Source organism: Eupeodes corollae, chromosome 1, assembly GCF_945859685.1.
Source record: "Eupeodes corollae chromosome 1, idEupCoro1.1, whole genome shotgun sequence".
In the NCBI taxonomy this organism is placed as follows: domain Eukaryota; kingdom Metazoa; phylum Arthropoda; class Insecta; order Diptera; family Syrphidae; genus Eupeodes; species Eupeodes corollae.
Window position 1 is genome coordinate 147,679,818 of NC_079147.1, and position 23,386 is coordinate 147,703,203.

The window sequence follows — 23,386 nt, forward strand, 5'->3', positions numbered from 1 at the left end:
TTGTTTTTCACGAGCCAAAAATTGAATCGGCAAAAACGGTCCAAATGCGCACAGAGACTATTTTCTTGGATGATATGTGGACTGACATGGATGATATGGAAGTTGAAGAACTTATTGAAATTCGCCACCACCAAAATAATCTTTAAATAAACTAACTTAACTTAACTTAACCATGCGGAAAAGCAGTCGCAGGGAATTAAAACTCTCGCCGGTGGCCAAGTAACGCAGAGTGAGTGCGAGTCGTGCTTCCGCTGAAATGCTTTGCCGGAATTTTGTATCGGCTTTTGCAATATGTGGCTTCACTAAATTGAGCAAATAATCGAACTGTTCGCTCGACATGCGCATTTCATTTCGATATAGTTCCAGGTCTTCTTCCCGTAATTCCATGAGCAGCTTGGCACAAAACCCTTCCTTTTCCCTGCGCTTCAACCATTTCTTCTGCCAAACACTACGCGGTCGACGCTTTCTCTTGTCGTCATCATCGTCGCTGATGCTTTCCAACACACACCCTGCCAAATTAACCATCGTTGCAGTTTCTTACATCTCGAACAATTCTCCTTCCAACATTTTTAACGCAGCCACAGTGTTCCTCCATTTAAAAAAGATATTATTTTTTTTTTATTTAATTTATTTATGCGTCCACACAAGACCACTGACAACATAATATAAACACAAACAAGAAACTGACAGCCACTGGCTGTTGATATTCAGTGCTGCCAGTATAGTGTGATAGCAAAACTGCTCACTGACCTAATTTCATGTAAATTTCACTGACGCCACTTGCCAGTGTTATGTGCCAGTGAATCATGTGTCAGTGTAGTGTGATAGTCAGTTTTTAAGGCGTCAGTTCACTGATCGACTCGGAAAAAAATTCACTGACTAGCATCAGGTGTCAGTAAGTTTTGGGACACACTGGCACGGGCCTGTCAATACGTGTGAGTGTGATAACCTTTTTTGCTCAACTGACCACTGACAAGCAATTGCTTCACTGGCGTTAAAACCACGTCAGTTTTCGTGACGTCACTGCCTGTCAGTGGTCAGTGAATTTACTGGTAGTGTGATGCTAGCTTTAGAGTGGACTTTAATATTTGGTAAAAATTACCATAAATTGTAAGGATCAAAAATAATAAAGCAAAAATGATTATTAGTAAGGCCCATGGACTATAAGGTGGCCAACTTTGGAAACTTATTTGACTGAATTTTAAGTTGCTTGTAGTTGTTGAAAATTCAAAATTGATTGAAATTCCCGATAACGCAAAACTCCTTGGACTCACTGAAAATATCGAGCAACTAAAGTCGATTGCCTTCACCCTCTAGCCAAATTCGACAAGCTTTTAGAACTAGAAAGACAAAAACTGAAATCAAAAAAAAAAGGTTAAGTGGAAACAATGTTATAGTAAGTAAAAAAAGCAATTTTCATTCATACTGACATTATGGTGTCGACGAACATGTTCATCTTTATTATAGCATCTTCGTCGGCTTCAGTATTGCCACAATCTTCAAAACCTAAAAAAAGCTTTTTATTTCTTCTTTATTTTGAAAATTTGATACTACGTTTCTATTTTTACATTTAGTTACACCTTTTTTCAAGAATTTCATTACATAAATGAACCTCACAATCAAAACCAAATTTAAATATTAAATGGTATTTTTGAAAAAGATGTAACAAAACGTACAAAATGTAAAATGGCAAAACAACATTTAAAAAAGTAGAAATGTAAAGCTTTTTTACACTTGTTATTTGTGACAATACTGATGCAGTCGAAAATGCTATAATAAAGATAAACACGGTCATCTTTACTATAATCTTGACTTTAGCATTTCTCGAATTTCCTAGAAAAAGCAGAAATGTATTTCGGTCTTTTCTCTTTATCTCACAATCATTAATTTTATATGTTGCATCCTTTTTTGCAGGAATCAAAGGCAAATGCATGTAAATCAAACATGAATTCGAAATTGCTGCATGCATCTTGAGATTCATAATTCGAAAGCATACTTCAAACTTATGATTATATATACTATTTCTTAAAGAGAATAACTGTTTTACTATATATATTATGTTATAACTATATTTAAGCTTTTTGAAACATGCTCAATTGCTATGCTCTGCATAAATTGTTTTATATTTTAGTTCAAATCTGGACGGACAATTTCAGAAATCAATATGATTGACTAGATGCGTTCATTTAAAATTAAAACACACCTGAATGCAATTGTTTTATCGTCAAAATACCGGCCATTTTCTTTGCAAATTATTTAACGATCGTTAAATTTTTGACGTACTCGCTATTCGCAGAAATACGGGAAATCAAAAAGTGAAGCCGAACCGGCATTTTTATTCTTTGCAACAGTTGTGGAAATTTTAATTCAATCCTAGCAATAAATTATAATTAATTGCCAATAAGCATTTATATTTACATTAAACCTCCATTTAAACCAATAAATTACAACCAACTATGTCTAGCCTACCAGCAAAACGCGCTAAAATCTCAGCCGACGATACACCGAACGAGGATGAATCAGAAGCACTAGAATTGATTGACGCTTGTCAGAATGAAATTGACGCCCTCAATGAGAAAGCCAGCGAAGAAATTCTCAAAGTTGAACAAAAATACAACAAACTACGTAAACCATGTTACGAAAAGCGCAGCGAGCTGGTTAAGCGTATTCCAAATTTCTGGGTTACAGCGGTAAGTTCTTAGAAAATCCTTTACCTTTAACAAAAAAAAAAAAACAATTTTTAAACACAGCCATTGCACGCATGCTTCCGCTATGATGGCTTTGGGTGGAAAATTTATTGCGCACGTTTTTTTTGTTTTAATATTTTTCTTTTTAGTTTTGCTCGCATTTATTTATTTGAGTTTTTGTTTTTAACACCAGACAAGACAACATCATTGAAATGTATTTTTGTGTATGTTCATGTTTTTATTTATTTTGCAGTTCATCAACCACCCTCAAGTTTCGGGAATTTTAGATGAAGAGGAAGAGGATTGTCTGCATTCGTTGACCAAACTTGAAGTGGAGGAGTTTGAAGACATAAAGTCGGGCTATCGCATAAATTTCCACTTTGATGAGAATCCATACTTCGAGAACAAAGTCCTCACTAAAGAGTTCCATTTGGGTTCTGGCGGTAAGAATATTATTATTTAGCGCAAAATTAAAAGCGTGACTTGAGAAGATGTGAAAGTAAATGCATTGCATATTATTTTGTCGTGGGAAGGTGACTGTACTTTTTGTGATATGAACTACGAATTGAATTGTGTGTATAAACAGTGTGTTGAAGATTTATACCAGAAAGTCTAGTCTATGTTTTTTTTTCTGATTTAGCAGTCGAGACAAATTTCTATCGTCTTTATAAATAATTAATATGTTTTTTTCTCTCGAAACATTTTTATTTGTTTTGTTGGTTGGTTTAGAATATTGTTGGACTAAGTCTAGGTACAGTTTCGTTTAAAAATGTTTACTATTAAATTGTGTGTATGTTTTTTTTAAAATGTTTGTGTCGTGATGTTCCTCCTTATCTTTTCATTTTAAAAAAAGAACTGAACAAAATTTTAAAATTATATTCTTTGATTAGCATCTCTAACAAATTATGAGATAGATAATTGTGGACCATAGAAATTTTGTACCGATTTTTGAATACTAGCAAAAGTTTGGTTTGCTTTTTTTTTGAAACATTTAAATTAAACAATAGTTCGTTTAAATAATTAATAGATATAATTAGGTATTTCATTTTCAAAATATGTACCTATAAATTAACATAGATACAAAAATCTGTCAAGCTTGGCTTTGCCGTCCGTCTTGATTGACATAATTTACTCAAAGTCAATGGTATTTAAAGTTAAAAAACATGCGCGACCAGCTCAGGGGCCTGATTATGGGATTGGCGGCGAATCGTTTTGCTAGCTTTGCCGTCCGTCCCGATTGAAATAATTTACTCAAAGCCAATGGTATTTAAAGTTAAAAAACATAGATACAATTTTTAATATAAGAAAAGAAAACGCAAAATATAAAAAAGTAATAAGGATTATTTAAAGGAAAGGCAATCTTACAAACAAACAATATATATATACTAGCGGACCCGACAGACGTTGTCCTGTCTACACCTCTTTAATTTGAAAATTTCAAACTTTTTTTAATTAGCTAAAACATTCTGGACCATTTTGATGAAAATTATTATTCAAATGTTATGACAATATCTAACGTCATTACATGTAAATTTTTTACAATTAGACTAATCGATAGCGTGTGAGTATGTGTAATGAAATCTTCAACTTGTTTTAATTAAACTATTTTTTTTTTAAATATATTTTTCTATTTACAAAAACCTAATTAATCGTAATGCCATTGGATGTACAATATTTTTGGTTAAACTCTGAGGTGTATAAATAAATAAATTCGATGGTTTTCCAACTCTGGAACACGCAACATATAATTGGCCGTGAGAAAAACATGGGTTTTCTAAATCTAAGCCACAAATTGTCATTGTTTGGCCTTGTGACTTATTTATAGTCATAGCATATGCCAAGCGGATTGGAAATTGTAAACGTTTGAATGGTATAGGCGAATCTGAAGGAATCATTGGGATCAGTGATAAAAGTACAACTTCACCTTGAAATTTTCCACCCAAAATAGTGGCTTCAAGAATGTTGCCCATGATATTTTGTACAACTAATCGCGTGCCATTACACAATTTTGGGGCATTTAAATTTCGAAGCAAAATTATAGGTGAGCCAATTTTCAGTCGCAAATTATGTGGTGGCATTCCAGGGAAATCTAGTGAATTTAAAAACTCTACAGGATAGTCGAGATCAACAACAGTGTCAATCGATTTAAATGTAATTTCATCACCAGGCAATGACTGTTGTATTTTAAAATTGATGGCGTTAACATCTTAATTGTTTGCGGTTAAAAATAGCTCGCTCTCGCAGCCATTCATGATTAGTATAATTATGTCTTAAATCTGGAAAGATACTTGTTATTAACTCATCTTTGGTAGCCACCATGTTGCAAAAATCCTCTGGAAGTCGAATATATTGTGTATCTTCATACAGTTGAATTTTACCGTTGCCAATGTCTAACAATTTTTCAGAGAATAATGACGCTAATGGATCATTTTGAAGTCGAACGCGCATAATTTAGTGACACTTGGCCATAGATAAGATTCTTTCAAACATGCGTTTATTTCGTCTGCATATGTCGCGCGTGGAATGGCTGGTAATGTTTGTCTGAAATCACCAGACAGCAGCAGTAGAGCACCACCGAAAAGCCGAGCATTATTTTTGATATCTTTCAGTGACCTGTGGAGAGCTTCAAGCGAATGCTTGTGGGCCATTGTACATTCATTAATAATTTTACATTTTCTCAAAACTTCAGCCATGCCTAAATCCTTCTTTATGTTACACATTGCTTCGGGATTTGTATGAACGTTCAAAGGTAATTTAAGAGTTGAATGCGCAGTCCGTCCACCATCAAGTATCATTTTGCTGCAAGGCCTGATGAAGCAATGGCCAATGCAATATGATTTTGAGATCGAATCCGCGCAAGTATCAGTGCGATAAGAAATGTTTTACCAGTGCCACCTGGAGCGTCTAAAAAAAGAATCCACCTTGTTGTGCTGCAATTGAAACGTTAATTTGATTAAATACATTTCGTTGTTCAAAAGTAGCCAAAGAAGTCTTATCGAACTGGTGTTCACGTTGAACATCGCTGTTGATGATGTCTACCGCTGGCCTATTCGGCGCTGGCATTCCAAAATGGATGAGCGGCATGTTTGAAATAAGAATACTAATTTCCTCAATCATTATTAATGACTCGTTGTATATTTCGGCGGAGAATTCAATATTAAGATTTTGATTAGTAAATCTAGTCCGATGCAAAATATCCTCACTCATTGAGTCTTTCAGACGGAAAACACGTTGTCAATATTATTGAAAATAATTGACGAATTTGTTGTGGAGATGAGCTCAGGCTGCATCTGCAAGTGTGAGATCCCAATGGTTATCATCCTCCAAAAAATGTAACTCACGACACTCATCGAGAAAGAGTCGTATGAAGTACCATTGACTTTTCGCAAATATTGGAAGGACGTCGGTCCAGGGACGTTAACCAGTAATAAACGCAAAAAAAAAAAACATTTGCGTTGCTTAGGATGAACTGTATATAATCGACCTAAAGTTTTTGTCATAAATATATCAGCGAATCCTGGTACTGGAATGTCTCGTTTCCGAGGTTCCCAATTCTTTGATTCTTTATTCCATGTAAAAAATTTAGGAACCTCAGTGTACATCAACGCCCTCGCGAATTGACCAGCAGCATCTTGTCGACTACAATGTTAAGACAAAATTGTGAATCTAAACCATTCTCAGATCCCCTTGAACACACACAAAAAATTTCATCAAAATCGGTCCAGTCGTTTAAGAGAAGTTCAGTGACATACACACTCACAGAAGAATTATATATATTAAGATTTATTTAAGGAAAACGTTCCCACAGGTTGAAAGATTCATTAGAGTTATATGTATAAGAGGCAATGAGAGCAGTAGTGGCGTAACCCTCATTTTTTCAATTTTGAGTTTATTACACTAACATAACTTTCTATGCAGAAGTGGCGTGGCTCATATTTGTTCATAAACCTACACAAAATTGTTAAAACATTCTACAATTTTTCGTAGCACAGAAATGGCGTAACTCGCTTACGTCTACATTACGCAGTTTATTTAAATAAATCAATTCTGAACCAAAATTGTACATTAAGCGAAATCAAATATAAACTTCATCTTAGAAAAGTAGAGTCGGCTAGAAATGGCATTAAAGTTGATGCAGCAAAAGCAAGGAATCTAATGACATTTTCGTAATTGCATTTGATCTTATGAAAACCCTGCCAACTCCAGTAATTTCAAGGGGTGTGTGCTATTATAAGAGACCTAAAGAACAAAGCTTACATGTATATTAAGGATGAGTCGGTTGGTTCAAGAGGTCCCCAAGAAATTGGCAGCTGCTTATTGCATTATATTAAACATTTTGTGAGTACCTCAAATTTAATTATATACACAGACCAGTGTGGTGAGCAAAATAGGAATATTATGCTGCCTGTTTTGTGCCAATATATTGTTTCGCATAGTGACTATCTTGTAAATAAAATTGATCAGAAATTTCTATGGAGTAGCCACTCCTACTTACCTTGTGGATCAAGACTTTGGTCTTATCAAAAAACAAAAGAAGTATTTAAGACATTTTTGGCCCTATGGACTGGTATAAGGTTATAGCAGCAGCAAGAAAGAAGGATCCATTTAAAATTATTGATATGGATGGATCTGTGATGTTTTCGACGAAAAAAATTTTAAACTTATATAACAAATCCAAAAATTAATGTTTATAAAGGGAAAGTGGAATGGCTTAAGATTCAATGGCTTCAATTTTTGAAAGAAGACGTGCTTTTTGAAACTGTGATATTGAAAATAGAACATCTACAATAATCACGAATTACTGTCTCCAATAGGAAATGCCGTAAGTGAAGCGAAAAAGGAAGATTTACTCGACTTACTAAATTTTATTCTCACGAGTTACCATGAGTTTTATAAGAACTTGACAACTGTTTCTACAGACAGAGACGTTAGCTTAGTGGAATACCTACTGTAATGTCCCAAAGGCAGTAAGAATTTTTGGTCATTTGTAAAAAACATGAGGAATTCTTCCTCTTCATCGGTTCCTACGCTTGTTGTCAATGACACTCCTTTAGTTAGCTCTATTGATAAAGCCAACTTATTTGCAAGGCAGTTCGCCGAAAATTCCACCTTACCAGATAGTGTCATGACTCCCCCAGTTCTTGAACGCGTAAATGATTCTATGGGACCAATCTTTTTTCGTACTCGAACTGTGGCGAGAGTTCTTAAAGATCTCAACATTCATAAATCCGCTGGCCCAGATGGTATCTCCGCTATTATTCTGAAGAGGTGTTCTTCCACGCTAGCAAAACCACTGCGTAAGCTTTTCCATCTATCCTATTCTTCTGGGCTCGTTCCGAGTAGTTGGAAAACTGCCAGCCAATTCCAAAAAAAGCGAATCTTCTTCTCCCACAAATTACCGACCGATATCACTAACGTCCCTTCTTTCTTAGGTCATGTAAACGCTGATTAATTATCAGCTTAAGAAATATCTTGAGGAACGGAAGCTTCTTAATGGCCGGCAATACGGCTTTCGTAGCAATAGGTCCACTGGTGATCTCATGGTTCATCTCACCGAACAGTGGAACAGATCTTTACATCGTTTTGGAGAAAGTAAGATTATTGCACTTGATATTTCAAAGGCATTTGATAAAGTTTGGCATCTTGCTCTCTTATCGAAAATTCGTGCTTTCGGTATCGACGAATCTCTTCTTCGTTGGATTAGAAATTTTCTTACGAACCGTTCAATACAAGTTGTTTTGGACGGATTCAAGTCTGAAACTCATAAAATAAACGCTGGTGTGCCCCAGGGTTCCGTTTTGTCTCCGACCCTTTTCCTCATTTTTATAAATGATCTCCTGTCTGCTACTTCTATTCCAATACATTGTTTCGCTGACGATAGCACTCTTAGCTTTTTATATTCGTTTCCAGACTCACAACCCTCCTCTTCGGATGTGGAACTGCAACGGCAAAATATGATTAGCTCATTAAATTCCGACCTACACAGCATTGTGCAATGGGGAATAAAAAATCGTGTGGAATTTAATGCTTCGAAAACGCAATGCTGTCTTGCATCGTTAAAGTGAGATAAACCGTCTTTGCCACTATCTATGAGTGGTACTTGCATCAACGGAACAGAAAATCTTGACATCCTCGGAATGTGCATCAGCAACCACCTTTTTTGAGACGTTGCAAGAAATGTTTTTCTCAGTCTGATCTGGCTACAATCTACAAAACCTATATACGTCCGAAACTTGAATATAACTCTCGTCTCTGGGCTGGTGCTCCAGTAACTTATTTAATCCTCTTGGACAGTATTCAAAAAAGAGCTTTTAAAATGATTGGTGATATTAACATCATCAACTCGTTTACATCACTCGAACATCGACGCAAGGTTTCTTGCCTCACCCTTTTACCGTTATTTTAACGGACTATGCTCTAGTGAAATAGCCAGTTGCATTCCTCCCCTTAAACAATTTAACCGTAATACCCGCGCTTCTAGGAATGCCCATCAGTTTACCCTTGAGCCCAACTTCGGACGTACTATGAAGTACAGAGATTCTTTTTTTAGCCGTACTACGCGAATGTGGAACGCCTTGCCACGCTCTATCTTTCCCTGTCATTGCAATGTTCAGAAATTTAAAACCAATGTACACCGACACCTCCTATCCAACCCTTCCCTCTTTTCCTAATGCTCACACTGTCTTTGGCATATTAAAGGTATAAACAACCCTTTTAGTGTTTGCTAATTATAAAAAAAAAAAACATGATAAAGAAGAGTGATAGTTTCATAGCAGTCTTAACCCTTTACTGCACGCACTATGATCCAATGAAAAAAAAATTGTTTTCGTTTTTGTTTTTCATTTTGTAAAATTAAAAGAATTAAACAAAAAAAATTGTTTAAATAAATTTTATTAAAAGTTAATAACTTTTGCCATATATGGCTGCTTGTGCAGTTACACATATTTCAATAAAATTAACTTTTGGCATATATGGCTGCTTGTGCACTTACTTTGCATTTTTTACACATAATAAATGACCTGTTTTTGCAGTCGTTTTGGCATAGCTGCCTTGATTTCTGCCATTACGGAATGTGATCCATTGCGTCCAAACGAACCGAATTCAATGGAAAGTCATGGCGCCTTCCTTTTTTCTTCAAATGTTGAGTTGGGAAAGCGGGGGTAAAAGGACTCAATCGTAGTTTTTTGACGCTTTGGAGTGTTCGAAATTGAAGCCGGGCGTCCCCTTTTCAGACACTTTTTATTCTTGCATAGGTGTTCTGCTATAGCCAGCTTAAAATTGAAGAGAGGCATATACGTGTCGCTCTTCTGCCGCCACAAAATCCATGCATTGACAACACACAAATCTAAAAAGTGGACAAAAATTGTATGTACCACTTTTTGGATCGTATGTCAATTGGACGAAGACCAAGCATAGAATGTAAAAGGTCAACACCACCCATATACTTATTATATTCATCTATTATCTTTGGGCAGTCAACATCTATGTACTTTTTTCTTTTCTTGAGTACCTTCTTTTTTTTTTGTTGTGGGATAAGCCCCTACAAACCTGGAAAGCATATTCACAATTTTATTATCAAACCAGGACGCCTTCAATGGTAGCCATCTTTTCTATCATATTTCCTCGTCCTCTTTTTCTTTCTTTCCTTTTCTTTTGGAACTTCAATGTTGGGAATTTTTTTTTTCCTCAAAGTCCCCAATGAAAGAAGACCCGCTTTGGTTGGATGCACTTGAAGTTTTGGACTGCCGAACCAGTTGTCAAAGTAAATTTTGTGGTTTATATGTCTTGGCACCGTTGAAACCAACCTGGACACAACATTTCCGCTTACACCCAAATCTGGAAAACCATCTGGTATAACGTTGCTCTGTTTCCCTGCGAATATATCAAAATCATAGCTGAATCCCGATATTCCGCTTAAAACGATGTTTTTGTAACCCCATTATGTGGATTTTTTGGATTATACTGCTTAAGGTGATGTCAACACTTAGTGGGAATTGTTTGTTCGTCCACTGCAAGATGTTCTTCTTTTGGTATAAGAAGAAGTCGTTCCCTTATATTATTTAGGAGTGGCCTGACTTTGAAAAGCTGATTTATCATTATCAGCGAAATGGAGACATTTTTTTATTTCCTCCCACCGCCTACATGGCATGGTCTCATAAACAAGAGGCTGTCCTAGTTGGGAGTTCCAATACCGCCTGGTAGAAGGCAATTTTATGAGGGACGTGAAAAGAGAAATACCGACAAATTGTTCCATTTCACTTCGCGTTAAGTTGAATGGTTTATTTATGTTGTTTTGCAATGCTTTTCTTTTGGATTCGTCAACAATCATATCAAACAGTTCTCCCTTGAAAAGAAAAAAGTCAGCGGGGGTCTCTAAAGAGGACATTTCTTCTGGAAGCTCTTTTGTCCCTAAAAAAGGATAATCGCTTTCCATGTATGTTGCACGGGATTTGCTCCTCTTACTTACTTTTACTTTTTGCTTTTTTTTTCTTACCTTTCGAGATCAAAGTTGACAATGGTTTTTCATCATCCGAATCGTACTCGCTTTCATCGGTTTCAGGCACCTCTATGTGTTCTTTACAGTCCATATCCATATTCTGCTCATCCTCCGATTCAAGGATTTCATCCTCACTCTGAAAACCATCACCAGGAACAGCACAAAATCCTTTTCCGTAGAATAAAATAGACGAGATCATTGTTTTTCACTGCAAAAAAGCAACAGCAGCCATACATATATGAAACCATAAATATTGTTGTGAATGGATAAGGAGCCATATATGGATGTTGTCAAAAATACGCCGTGTCTTAAATTCCACGGACATAATTGACCATTTAACACTTTAATATTACTTACCAAATTTGATTGCAGATTTTCGCGATTGTGCAACGAAAAATAAAACCAAATACACTAAAAAAATATAAACAATGAACTGTTCTAAGATATCAAAACGGTACTTTACCAATATCAGTTGCGCAATCCAAGCAGTCGGCGTTTAAAAATCAAAAGCCATATATGGCTTCTTGTGCAGTAGAGGGTTAACTCATAACTTCTTACTATTTTGTACTTAGAAATTCATAATAAACCAAAATTTAAAAACTCGTATATTTAAATATTGGTGTAACCTAATTACTTTTTAAAAATTTATTTCTGTATCCAGAAAGTAGAAGTGGATGGTGTAAGCACCATAAAATCCAGTAAACATTTACAGACAAAATTAAAATCTAAAATATGAGATATTCCTCCAGATATGTCATAGCTGAAGTTTATTAGCCATTATTTTAAATAGGAAATAAATAATAAAGAAACGTGTTTCTTTAACCGTGATTTTCTCAATCATTACAATTTGGGGTTACGCCACTTCTGCTCTCAATGCCTCATATAAGCCACAAAGTAACATATTTTGTTAATTGATTTATCTAGCTTTAACACTTCCTCCATAAACACAAAACAAAATTGTATTTAATCAAATTATAATTTGTCGATACCTATTTTCTTTGGTAGCATTTGAAATCGTACGCATTCAACCGGTTTTGTCAATAAATCTGCTAACTGATCAGTTCCTGCAATATGCTCCAATCTTAAATCCCCCCCAAGAAACGCTCAAGAACATAAAAATGGCGAACCTCAATATGCTTTGTTCTTTTGTGAAACTCGGGATTCTTTCCTAGCCTTACAGCAATTGCACTATCGACATATAATATTGGTGCCAGTTCTTTTTGTCCTGTTAGTTCTTCCAAAAGATGTTTAAGCCACATAGCTTTCTTGGCACCTTCACTTGTAGCCATAATTTCTGCTTCCGTTGTTGATAAGGCCATGGTTCGTTGAAACTGACTCGTCCATGATACAGCACCACCAGAAAACAATGAAATTATTCCAAGTAGTTGAACGTCTGGTTTTAAGATCGCTTGCATAATCAGCATCACTGTAAATTGCCAAATTGTCTTTGCTCTTTCTTTGGTAATTAACAAAAATTCGTTTAACGCTATTCCAGTCATCTTTGCTACAAAACTTACTGCAAAAGCGATGTCTGGTCGCTTTGCGGTATGGAACTTTGTCCTCTTGAATTTTTAAATTTTGAATTTCCTTCCATTCTGAAACGATCCAAAACTCGTATATTTTTCTTGGTTTTTTTAAAATTTTTATCTTCATTCCAAGAAAAATTTCAAGAGTTCCAAATGTAATTTTAAATTCATTTTTGAGTGCAAACATAAAGTTTTTTGAAGTTCATCTTCGTTATTTCCAAGAACTAGTCCATCGTCAACATAAATCGCAACATAAAGAACTATTACTGCGATAAAATAAACATGGACCACCTGTGGTATTTTTCAGTCCAGCTTTCTTCATAAAGGTCAAAAATCGTTTATGCCAACATCGTTGTTTTAAAATGTGAATATTCCAAGGACATTTACGATAAATTATGTGCCGTTTTGAAAGAAGCAGCATCCAAAGGCTTAACATGTTAATAGACAGCAAGAAAAGATGAACAAGAGGACATCAGTGCACACATTGCTAAATTACAAAAGCTATTTGTAGATCTCAATGATAAACTAGCCAAGCATAAGAAAATATCCTCTCTGAATGGATTCTGAATGGCAGAATAATGTCAACCCTTGGTAAGGAATTTGACAATGTTAGAGACTTGTGGAATACGATTCCTGCCGAAAAACGAACCCTGAACTTATTGATCGAGAAGTTATGCACCATCGAAACAAGAGAAACGAAACAAAATATCAAGAGTGAGGAAATTTTAAGAAAAAGCAGAAAACAAAGATTGTGTTGAAGAACGCTGTATGTGGCCTTATGTATACATTCAACTATATATGTTTGGTCTCATTTGGCGAAGAGATCATAGAGTGCATTTTTGACTTCTCTTCCATTGCCTGACTGCACGTTGAGGGTAAAATTTATAGGTATTATAATATTCAGCCAGTTCCTTTAATTTCTCGAACCAATGACACTACTTTTAATTAGTATACAGAGCTATAACTTTTGTTAATATTTGATTAGGCATGTTAAAATCACTCAAAAGATAGCCAATATGTAACTTAAGCGTTTTGATAAAGTGCGGCGACAGTCCGGTTTAATGATGAAGATATAATTGACGTATTTAACCTTACTCATTTTTCAACGATTTCATATTTTGCCTATCCCCAAGTTTACGTTGCCTACAAGATTATAGATTCGGCTAACTGAAGTAAAATCTTTGTATTTTACGTTTTGGGAAACAAGATTGTTTGCAAAACATTTTTTTTTTAAGTAGCACTTATTACGCTTTTGCCTTTAACAAGTTTCTCCTTAAAATTGGTTTTCATTTGGAAGTTACTTGTTATCATTACACCAAAGTATTCATTTTCTTTCACCACTTCAATTGGTTCGCTGTTAAAATAAAATTTTTATTGGTGGATAGTCTGTCACCATTGTTTTTTAAACACCATATCCTTCCACTGCTCGCAGTATACAACAAGACGGTTGATAATTAGTTGAAATGTTTGAGGTGAATAAGCAAAAAGGGCAACATCGTCGGCAAACATAAATGCTCATATCTTGTTCTCAGCAAACTATCCCACCGGGTAAATCGTCAATGATATCGACGATAAACGGGGAAAACGGATACGGACTCCTTGCTTAACTTCCATTGTTGTTTCAAACCAATCCGACCTTTCCTCACCATTCCACACCGCAGTTATATTTCCTTCATAAAGAATTTCTAGCACTCTATCAAATTCTGTTGACATTCCCTTGTTGTACAACTTGTAAAACAAAATTCTTCTATCGATAGTCTCGAAGGCGGCTTTGAATTCTATGAAATTTATCGATAATATAGAAGGTGGCCCTGAAATCTATGAATAGGGCACATAGTTTCTGTTTCTGCTACAAGAGTGTTTCCGCAATGATTTTTTAAGGCTAAAATGTTATCATTCGTTGAATAGCCGCTTCGGAAAACCGCTTGACATTCCTTAAATTTTGATATGGTTAACGCATAAAAATTTGTATAATTGCAAAGCATTAAGAAATGGGTTTGGCTTGAAAAAATTACAGCCAAAAGGTCCAGTTTTTTTTAGAATTAGGGCCCGTATGTGACTAATAACTCGTTAATTGGGGATTATTTGCGTTAGACAGAAAAAGTCATTAACCATGGCTCTACTATAGCGATAACTATTGATTGTTAGAGCACACCAAACTGACTCTTTGAGAATGCATAGCCTGCGGCACGGCGCGCGTCTCAAAAATGGCTTGTGGATTATGAACACACCAAATATAAACACAATTTTCCATATTAACGTATCCATTCAACCTAAAATAAGTTTATCTGCTGATAAAAATTATCTTGTGAGTTTGACACGCTTGATGGTTGTTCAACTCCCGCAAAAACTTTCATAAAGTGGATGGACTTACTTAAGGTGTGAACTAGGGCCTCACCCAACAAACTCTCCATCTAGCCTGGTCCTTAGCTAGATGTCTTCAATTTCGCGCTCCAAGTTGGGTGAAGTCACTTTCCGCTTGTGGGTGCCACCTGATCCGCGGTCTTCTTGTACTGCGCTGTCCTCTGGGTTTGGATTCGCAAACTTTCCGGGCCGGAACATTGGTTTCCATGTGATCTACGTGACCCAGCAATCATAGTCGTTGGACTTTCACCCTTCTGGCTAAGTCTATGTCGCTGTACAGCTCGGCGTTCCATCTTTTCCTCCACTTCCCTTCTATGCGTACGGGACCGTAGATCACCGAATAATTTTTTCCCGAAGCGACCCAAGGTGCTTTTGTCATAATCTATTCTTCTGCACCGTATAGAAGGACGGGGATGATGAGGGTCTTATTAAGCGACACTTTGGACCCTCAACAGAGGGCTTTGCTCCTCAATTGCTCTCTTAGCCCAAAGAAAACCGCAGTTAGCAAGAGCTATTCTTCGTTTGATCTCAGCGCTGGGGTTTTCTGCCTTAATAGTGAAGCTTAGGTAGACGAAGTCCTTAACTATCTTAAAGTTACGTCTGTCGATGGTGACGTTTTAACCGAGACGATCTGCTTAAGCTTAGACATAGCTTTCTTTACTTCGTCTAAGTTCCCCACGGACGGAATTGTTGGCTTTCGTCGTCTTTGCTCAATGGGTCATCCTGCTTGACATCGGAATTCGGTTCGTCTTCGCAGTTATACAGAATTTATACTCCGTTATATGCAGAAGTGGCCCTTCTATATTCTCAGCATTGATTGTGGTTTCACTATGATGATTCTACTTTCGCCTATATAGCCTTGGTTCGATGTTTATGTGCTTGTGAATTTAATTTCACCTGCTCATAAAACTTTCGAACTTCATTTCTGCTTTTGAACCTCTCAACATCTTCGTTCGCACGCTTATCATGCTCTCTTTTTTTCTTTCTGAAAAGTCGCGTGTTCCTCTCGCCTTTTCCGCTCATAAAGCTCGTGAGCAGCTCTCGTCCTTCTATGCAGCGCCGGTTTGCGTGCCTGTTGTTTGGCTGTATTTGCCTGCCGACATTTCTAATCAAACCAGGGGTTCCTTGTTGGTGGCCGCTTGAAACCCAGCAAGTCAGAGGCGGCTTTTCTGATTGTGTTGGCGGCAGAGAACTTCGAGAGAAGTTACTTGTAATTCGGATGGAGAAGGATTTGGCGATTGAAGCTTTTCGACGTTGTATCTTCTCCCACCATCTACCTTTTTTGCCTTGGGTCTAGAAACCCGAAGTGTTACCTTGGCTACAATGAGGTAGTGGTCCGAGTCGATGTTAGCCCCTAGTGGATGGACACAGCTCTAAATTTTCTGCGCGATGGCGGACGGACTCATTCGGGTCTTTTTGATACTCTTCTCCACATCACCAATAACGTCTTCGGTGCGCACAGTACGTCGTTTGTGAGGATGTGCATTATCCACTAGAGAAAACATGGTGTGAATCCGATCCATGGTTCCCCGAATTAATGTCTGCTGAGTAATTGTTTCCATTTCCAACCATTTTTTATATGGCCACCGCGGTCAGGTTTCAGCAGACGATTCGTTCTAAATTTCGAGAGCATGGTCAAAACCGGCGCTATTTCGCGTTCAATTTCGGCTCAGAGCTTTTTCAACATCGCCGCTTTGTTTTCATAAGAAAAAGTTTAGAGCCGCTGTATCAAACAAACAAGGCGGTCGCATCTTTTCCACAGTCTCTTTAAATAATTCATCGGCTTCAATTCCTGAGTTAGCTTGATCTTGTACGGATGTAAACTAAGATCCTAACGCCATAATGTGGTCAGAACGATGACCAATTTTTTTAAATGCCGCTGAATTGACTGATTTGGATCGTTTGATACGGGCGTCTAAACAGTAGCGATATTTTTGACACTTCGAATATGTAGACTAAAATTTGTATAAACTAAACTATATACTAAGGCGAGAATTACGACCAAAAGTTGGAATAATTGGAGAAGCTAACGTTCTTAAAGTTGCTATCACAAACCCCAAATTTTGGTAGAAAAGTTTTTCAGACTTTATCATGATAAAAATGTTGTTTACTGAATAAATTTACAATAACAGTTTAGTGAATTGTAGCACGCCAAGTTGTTTGAAGTCCTCTTCCTCCCACGTGTGCCACCTGCACGCGGTCTTCCTCAGTGTCAGTTCAAGCCTCAGCGCCATAAATGTGGACCGGGATAATAAGTTTCTTAAAGAAGGTGACTTAAGATGCTGAAGATTACTGAAGTGCCTAGGTAGATAAAGTCCTCACGTACCCGCACATTGTAGCTGTCCATGGTGACGTTTTGTTCAAGACGTCATCGTTCGATGTCCTTTTTTTGATGACAACATGTACTCAGTATTGCCCTTATTGACCACTAAACCCATTTTATCCGCTTCCGTCACAATGCTCAAAAATTCGCCACTGGTATCACCCTTTGATCTTCTAATTATGTCAATATCATCGTTGTATCAGTAATTTAAATGGATCTTAAGAAGATTGTACCTCTAGTGTTGACTGTTAAATTTTGCACAATTCTTTCAGAACGGTGTTAAAGAAGACAGTAAATTGCCTTTTTTTCAAACTATTTTTGACATCCAATACATAGTTGAGATCTTTTTCTATTTTAATACAGTAGGGTGCATTCTCGTTTACAGATTTCGATTCGTGTCTGGTGCTACATAATTTTTTTTTACCGTTTGGTAAAATTTACGAAGTTGAAGTCTTTTGTTACCTCCATGCATGCATCTCCCCTCGATCGCTTTTTTTTATTTCTGAGACACCGGTGTTGCTTTCTCCTCTTCTACTAGTAGAACACGCGACCAGCCCAGCTACCTGATTTGGGATACGCGGCGAATCGGTTTGCTAGCGAGGTTGCTATTTTTCAATTATTGCTTTCGCTTTCTTCGTTTTGAATTCGACCTATTAGCGAATCCGTAGGCTTATTTAAAATGTCATAAGGTTTGTTGAAATCCGACAGCTTTTTTTTTTGGTGGATTACCAGGTGAAAGAGTGTATATTATTATTCACTGTTCGATTTCAGGGATTCTTTTTTGATTGTAATTATAATAAAATGTGAATTAGCTTTATTTTAATATTCGATATTTGTCGATAAATTGACAATCCACAATAAAATATACAATTTTAAAATTCATTCAAGGAACGATAAAAACAAGCAAACAAAACGACATCGATTTTTGGCTCCCGTCGAGGTTATGAAGAAAAATAATTAAGGAATGCCTTGCAGTTTTGTTCTTGAATTCCTCTTATCTCTTGCAAAATGAAGACAAAAGCTTCCTTCGAAAGTCGAAATAGTTTGATTAACCTATTAAAACAAAGTGTGAAGATTAATTGATTCATTTGATTTAAGCTAACAGGAAAAAATACTTAGTCAGTTGAAATGAGATCCAGAGGAGAAGATATGTTTCCTGGTAGTCTCCCGGACACCCGTAATCTTGAGAATTCCTTAAATACATCCCTTTCGGAATAAATACACACCATAATTTATTAAATTTTTTATGATTTTGTTTATTGAATCACCGCCAATTTAAAAATTAAAACAAAATTTGTGGAAAGCTGTCAAACCAAAAGTGTCAAATCACTAGAATATAGGAAGAACTATTTTCGGGAATACGTTAATAAGGAATTACGACGCGAGTCGAATTTGAAAGTTTGAATTGAAAACGATCCGCTGCGAACCTCGTAATCATGCTTCTGGTCTTTCTGCGTAACGCCGTTTTATACGCTTGTTGATAAACTGCCTGTACTTGCCGGCACTAGTCGTCAAACCAGGCTATGGTGGCCGTTTGAAGCCTTGCACTTCAGTGTCAACTGGGAGAAGTGTCATATGTAAGTCGATCGCAATGTGTGTCAATCTGGCTGACAACTGATTGATCAGGAGATTTCCTTGTCCCCTTGTGGATATCGAAATGTGTGAACTTCGTAAAGGTTACCAGAACGTCTCGCCCCGCAGCAAAATCTATCAGCCTGAATCCGTTTTCGGAGGTGGAATCATACTGGCTGTACCTACCGATTGTGCCACCAATGATATCTTCTCTTATTAGCCTTTCGGTTAAATCGCTTCGTAGACTATGACTGGTGTCTCAATCTTTCTCGCATATTAGGGGATTGTGGTGATGCCTTTGTTCACACTGCTGAAACTCAATACATTTTGCCTGAGTAAAGTTCCAACAACATTCACACCAAAATAGTCTCTGCCTTTGTTCTCGATAACAATCGCCGTAGTATACTCGCAGTCTTTTAATTTGCGTTTGCCCTGTACATCTCATCGCACTTCTTGGTTGGCAGTAATATCTGCGTTGCAGCAGTTTAGGGCTTCCGCTAATCGTCCGGCTGCACGTGGTCTATTAAGCGGCCTTACATTCCACGTACAGATCGAAAGTTTGTTGTCCTTATTTCGTTCGCTTGGTTCGTCATCAGTAAATCCGTCCTTATCGAGTCTTGTTGGTGCTTCGCAAGTAGGATATTTATACTTAGCACAGCCTCCAACCTGAAAGGTCAGGTTATTCATTTGAACTCCAAGGGCAAAAAAAAGGTGCCTTAGTAAAAACACCTACCCCCTTTCTCCGCTAGCGTTGAAACCCAATCTCCAGTTGGGCTATTAGGTACCCGATGTTTACCACGGGTAGATGAGAGAAGAAGTTGGTAGACATATATGGATTTTGAGAAAAACCTGTGGATACTTGTGTCCTTTTGAAGACTTCTAAACCAAGCAAGTTAATGAATTCCTGGACCCCCAAATGTGAATTCTATTAATCAAAGTTCTTATTCAAACAGAGAGACATCTAAAACCGAGTTGTAATGCATTAGAAATTTAAACTCTGTTTGTTTCGGGTTCTAATTTTTCTCAAAAAACAGAGTTTTAGAGATTAGAACTTTGTGAAGAATTAAGCCGATAGTTTCTAATGTTTAAATTCTGTCCGTAAAAAAAAAATTCTAAAAATTTGTTTAGCTTATGAGTTTTATTTTAACTTGAACTTTGATCAATGTAGGTATCGGATGTTGCAAAAAATTATAATTTAAGTTTCCCAGATATCACATTTTTTTAAGTTATATTTTCAACTACTTGGTATTCTAAATTTAAAATTAAATATTTTTTGTATTTGGTGTTAATAGCTGCTGAAAATAGCGATCATCCATCATCTACTAGTACATCAATTCAATGGAAGGAAGGCAAGAATCTACTTAAGCAATTGCTCTCAAAACCTTTCAACAACAAAAAGAAACGGAATTCCGAATATAAGACATTCTTTGATTGGTTCACTGACAACAGTGATCCGGTGAATGATGAAATAGCTGAACTCATCAAGGACGATCTGTGGCCAAATCCATTGCAGTATTATCTGGTACCTGACATTGAAGTTGAGCCCGAAGATGAGAATGACGATGATGACGATGACAACGAGTAAGAAAAATAGTCTTCAAACCTTCTTAAAAGTAAATTTCTTATTTTATTTTTAATTTTTTTTTAAAGGGATGAGATGTTTGATGAAGAAAACGTGGAGGAAGAAGAAGGTTAATTTTACAAAAAATTAAATTCAATACGAAATATATTTATATTTAATTTTTCTAAATTTCAGAAGAGGGAGCAGAAAACAAATAATAAATTGAGCTTTAAAGTAAAGCAATTCAATTAAGCAAATAATACAAACAAAACAAAAAGAACAACATTGGATATTATATTAACTACAATGTAAAATATTTTTCTTTTTTTCCGGAAAATATATTTAAAACAAAAAGGCAAACTAAGATATAAAGACACGTTCTCTTTAGTTATAAGAGTAAACGTGTATACCAAATTATAATGTTGGGATTTTTAAAGTTCAAACTAATAAAACTTATCCTTCTTTCGGAAAAAAATATTTTTTCTTTTTTTTTTTAAATTTAAGAACAAGACTTTTTAGAAAACAAAACGGAAAGCCGCCCATATTCGACGGACCAAATTTTTACATGACCAAAAATTATGGCAAAAAATACTGCGACAGTCAAAATTGTTGGTCATTTGTAAAAAAAACTTGAGGAATTCTTTCTTTTCATCGGTTCCTACGCTCGTTGTCAATGACACTCCTTTTGTTAGCTCTTTAGAGAAAGCTAATCTCTTTGCTAGGCAGTTCGCCGCCAATTGTACGCTGCCAGTGAGTGTTATGACTCCGCCTGTACTTGAGCGAGTTAGTAATTCTATGGGACCAATCTTCTTTCGCACTCGTACTGTGGCAAGAGTCCTAAGAAAAAAACACACATAAATCCGCTGGTCCGGATGGTATCCCCGCTATTGTTCTGAAGAGGTGTTCTTCAACGCTGGCAAAACCATTGCGTAAGCTTCATCTGGCCTACTCCTCAGGTCTCGTTCCGAGAGGATGAAAACTGCATTTGTCCAGCCCATTCCCAAAGAAGGCGAATCTTCTCACGCTCTAATTATCGACCGATTGCACTTACATCCCTTCTTTCCAAGGTCATGGAAACGCTGATTAATTATCAGCTCAAGAAATATCTTGAATATCGAAAGCTTCTTAATGACCGGCAGTACGGCTTTCGAAGCAATAGGTCCACTAGTGATCTCATGGTTCATCTCACCGAACAGTGGAGCAAATCTTTACATCGCTTTGGAGAAAGAAAGATTATTGCACTTGATATTTCAAAAGCATTTCATAGGGTTTGGCATCAGGCTCTCTTATCGAAAATGCGTCCTTTCGTTCAATACAAGTAGTATTGGATGGATTCAAGTCTGAAAACCATAAAATAAATGCTGGTGCGCCCCAAGGCTCTGTTCTATCTCCAACACTCTTTCTCATTTTGATTAATGATCTCCTGTCTGCAACATCTTATCAAATACATTGTTTCGCTGACGATAGTACTCTTAGCTTTTCATATACGTGTTCAGACTCACATCCCTCTTCTTCGAATGTGGAACTGCAACGACAAAATATGATAAGCTCATTCCGACTTAAACAGCATTGTACAATGGGGATTAAAAAACAGCGTGGCATTTAATGCTATGAAAACGCAATGCTGTCTTGTATCGTTAAAGCGAGATTTACCCCCATTGCCATTATTCATGGATGGCACTTGCATCAATGAGACAGAACAACTCGATATTCTCGGTATGTGTGTCACCAACCACCTCTTGTGGAATGATACATATAATAATAACATAAGTTCATTTACTTCGCTTGAAAATCATCGTCAGCTCTTTTGTCTGACCCTTTGTTGCCGTTATTTTAACGGCTTATGCTCTAGTGAAATAGCTAGTTGCATTCCTCCCTTAAACAGTAATACTCGTGCTTCTAGGCATGCTCATCAGTATACCCTCGAGCCCAACTTCGGCCGTACTGTCAAATACAGAGATTCGTTCTTTAGCCGTACTACGCTAATGTGGAATTAAAAACCTATGTGCACCGACATTTCCTTTTAAACCCTCTCTCATCTTCCTAGTGCTCACACTCTGCCTCAGCATAATAAGGGTGGTAATATCCCCTTGATTGTGTGCTTATTATAGAAAAAAGAGCAAAGAACAGTGGCGAACTGAAGTGGTCGGATGTTTGTCAAACCTAAGTTCATATTGCTGTTGAACTTGTAAAAATGACTCAATTTGCTTTCGGTTTACAATAATTGTTTATTTATTACTCTTATCATTGAATACAGACAGAATCATTGAAAACAGACATTTCTCAGCATACAAAAACAACTATTTAAATAAAATGTTAGTACTTGGACCAGAGACCCTTTTTTTTTAAACCACTTCACTCTTCTTGGCATACTTGTCACTAATTTGTCAATTGTTGTCTTTGGTATATTGGTCCAGGCAGCTTGGACTCGAGCCCAAAGCTCGTTCGAATTATTTAGAGGCGAATAGTGCTGACACAATGTTCTTTTAACAATTGCCCACAAATTCTCAATTGGATTGAGATCTAATCATTTAAAAGGCTTTGTGCAGGCCTTTTAAATGGTTGGAATACAATTTTATTGAAGATTTAAGTAGTCATAAAGGTAATTCACGTTTAAAAATAATCTACGATCGTCATAAATATTATAAATTAAAGTAAGTCAAGATGTCTAGGTCTACCCTGAGGAACTCCTGAGGTATACGTATTTAATAGATTTCGAGGTTTGACTGTCTATTTTAATCTTTTGGACCCTATCGTTAAAAAAAAAACACTAAGGAGATCAGTGAATCCTCAAACTTTCGAGTTAACGAAACAGTATGTTGTGGTATACTGAGTGAAAAGCTTTACTAAAATACT

At 36.6% G+C, this 23,386-nt stretch overlaps 1 protein-coding gene across 1 annotated transcript; it reads left to right on the forward strand.

Moving 5' to 3' along the window:
• Positions 1–2,279: 2,279 nt before the first annotated feature.
• On the forward strand, positions 2,280–21,005 carry LOC129941540 (protein SET). Its single transcript, XM_056050211.1, has 5 exons — positions 2,280–2,690; positions 2,941–3,130; positions 20,262–20,550; positions 20,620–20,660; positions 20,726–21,005. Exons 1-5 carry the CDS (start codon positions 2,457–2,459, stop codon positions 20,746–20,748), a joined length of 777 nt encoding a protein of 258 aa, XP_055906186.1. The 5' UTR covers positions 2,280–2,456; the 3' UTR covers positions 20,749–21,005.
• Positions 21,006–23,386: the final 2,381 nt, after the last annotated feature.

Bases quoted from the DNA above. Each gene is read 5' to 3' on its own strand.
- LOC129941540 (XM_056050211.1), top strand. From the start codon at position 2,457: ATGTCTAGCCTACCAGCAAAACGCGCTAAAATCTCAGCCGACGATACA. The intron at 2,691-2,940 runs GTAAGTTCTTAG...TTTATTTTGCAG, and splicing joins CAAATTTCTGGGTTACAGCG to TTCATCAACCACCCTCAAGT. The intron at 20,551-20,619 runs GTAAGAAAAATA...TTTTTTTTAAAG, and splicing joins GATGATGACGATGACAACGA to GGATGAGATGTTTGATGAAG.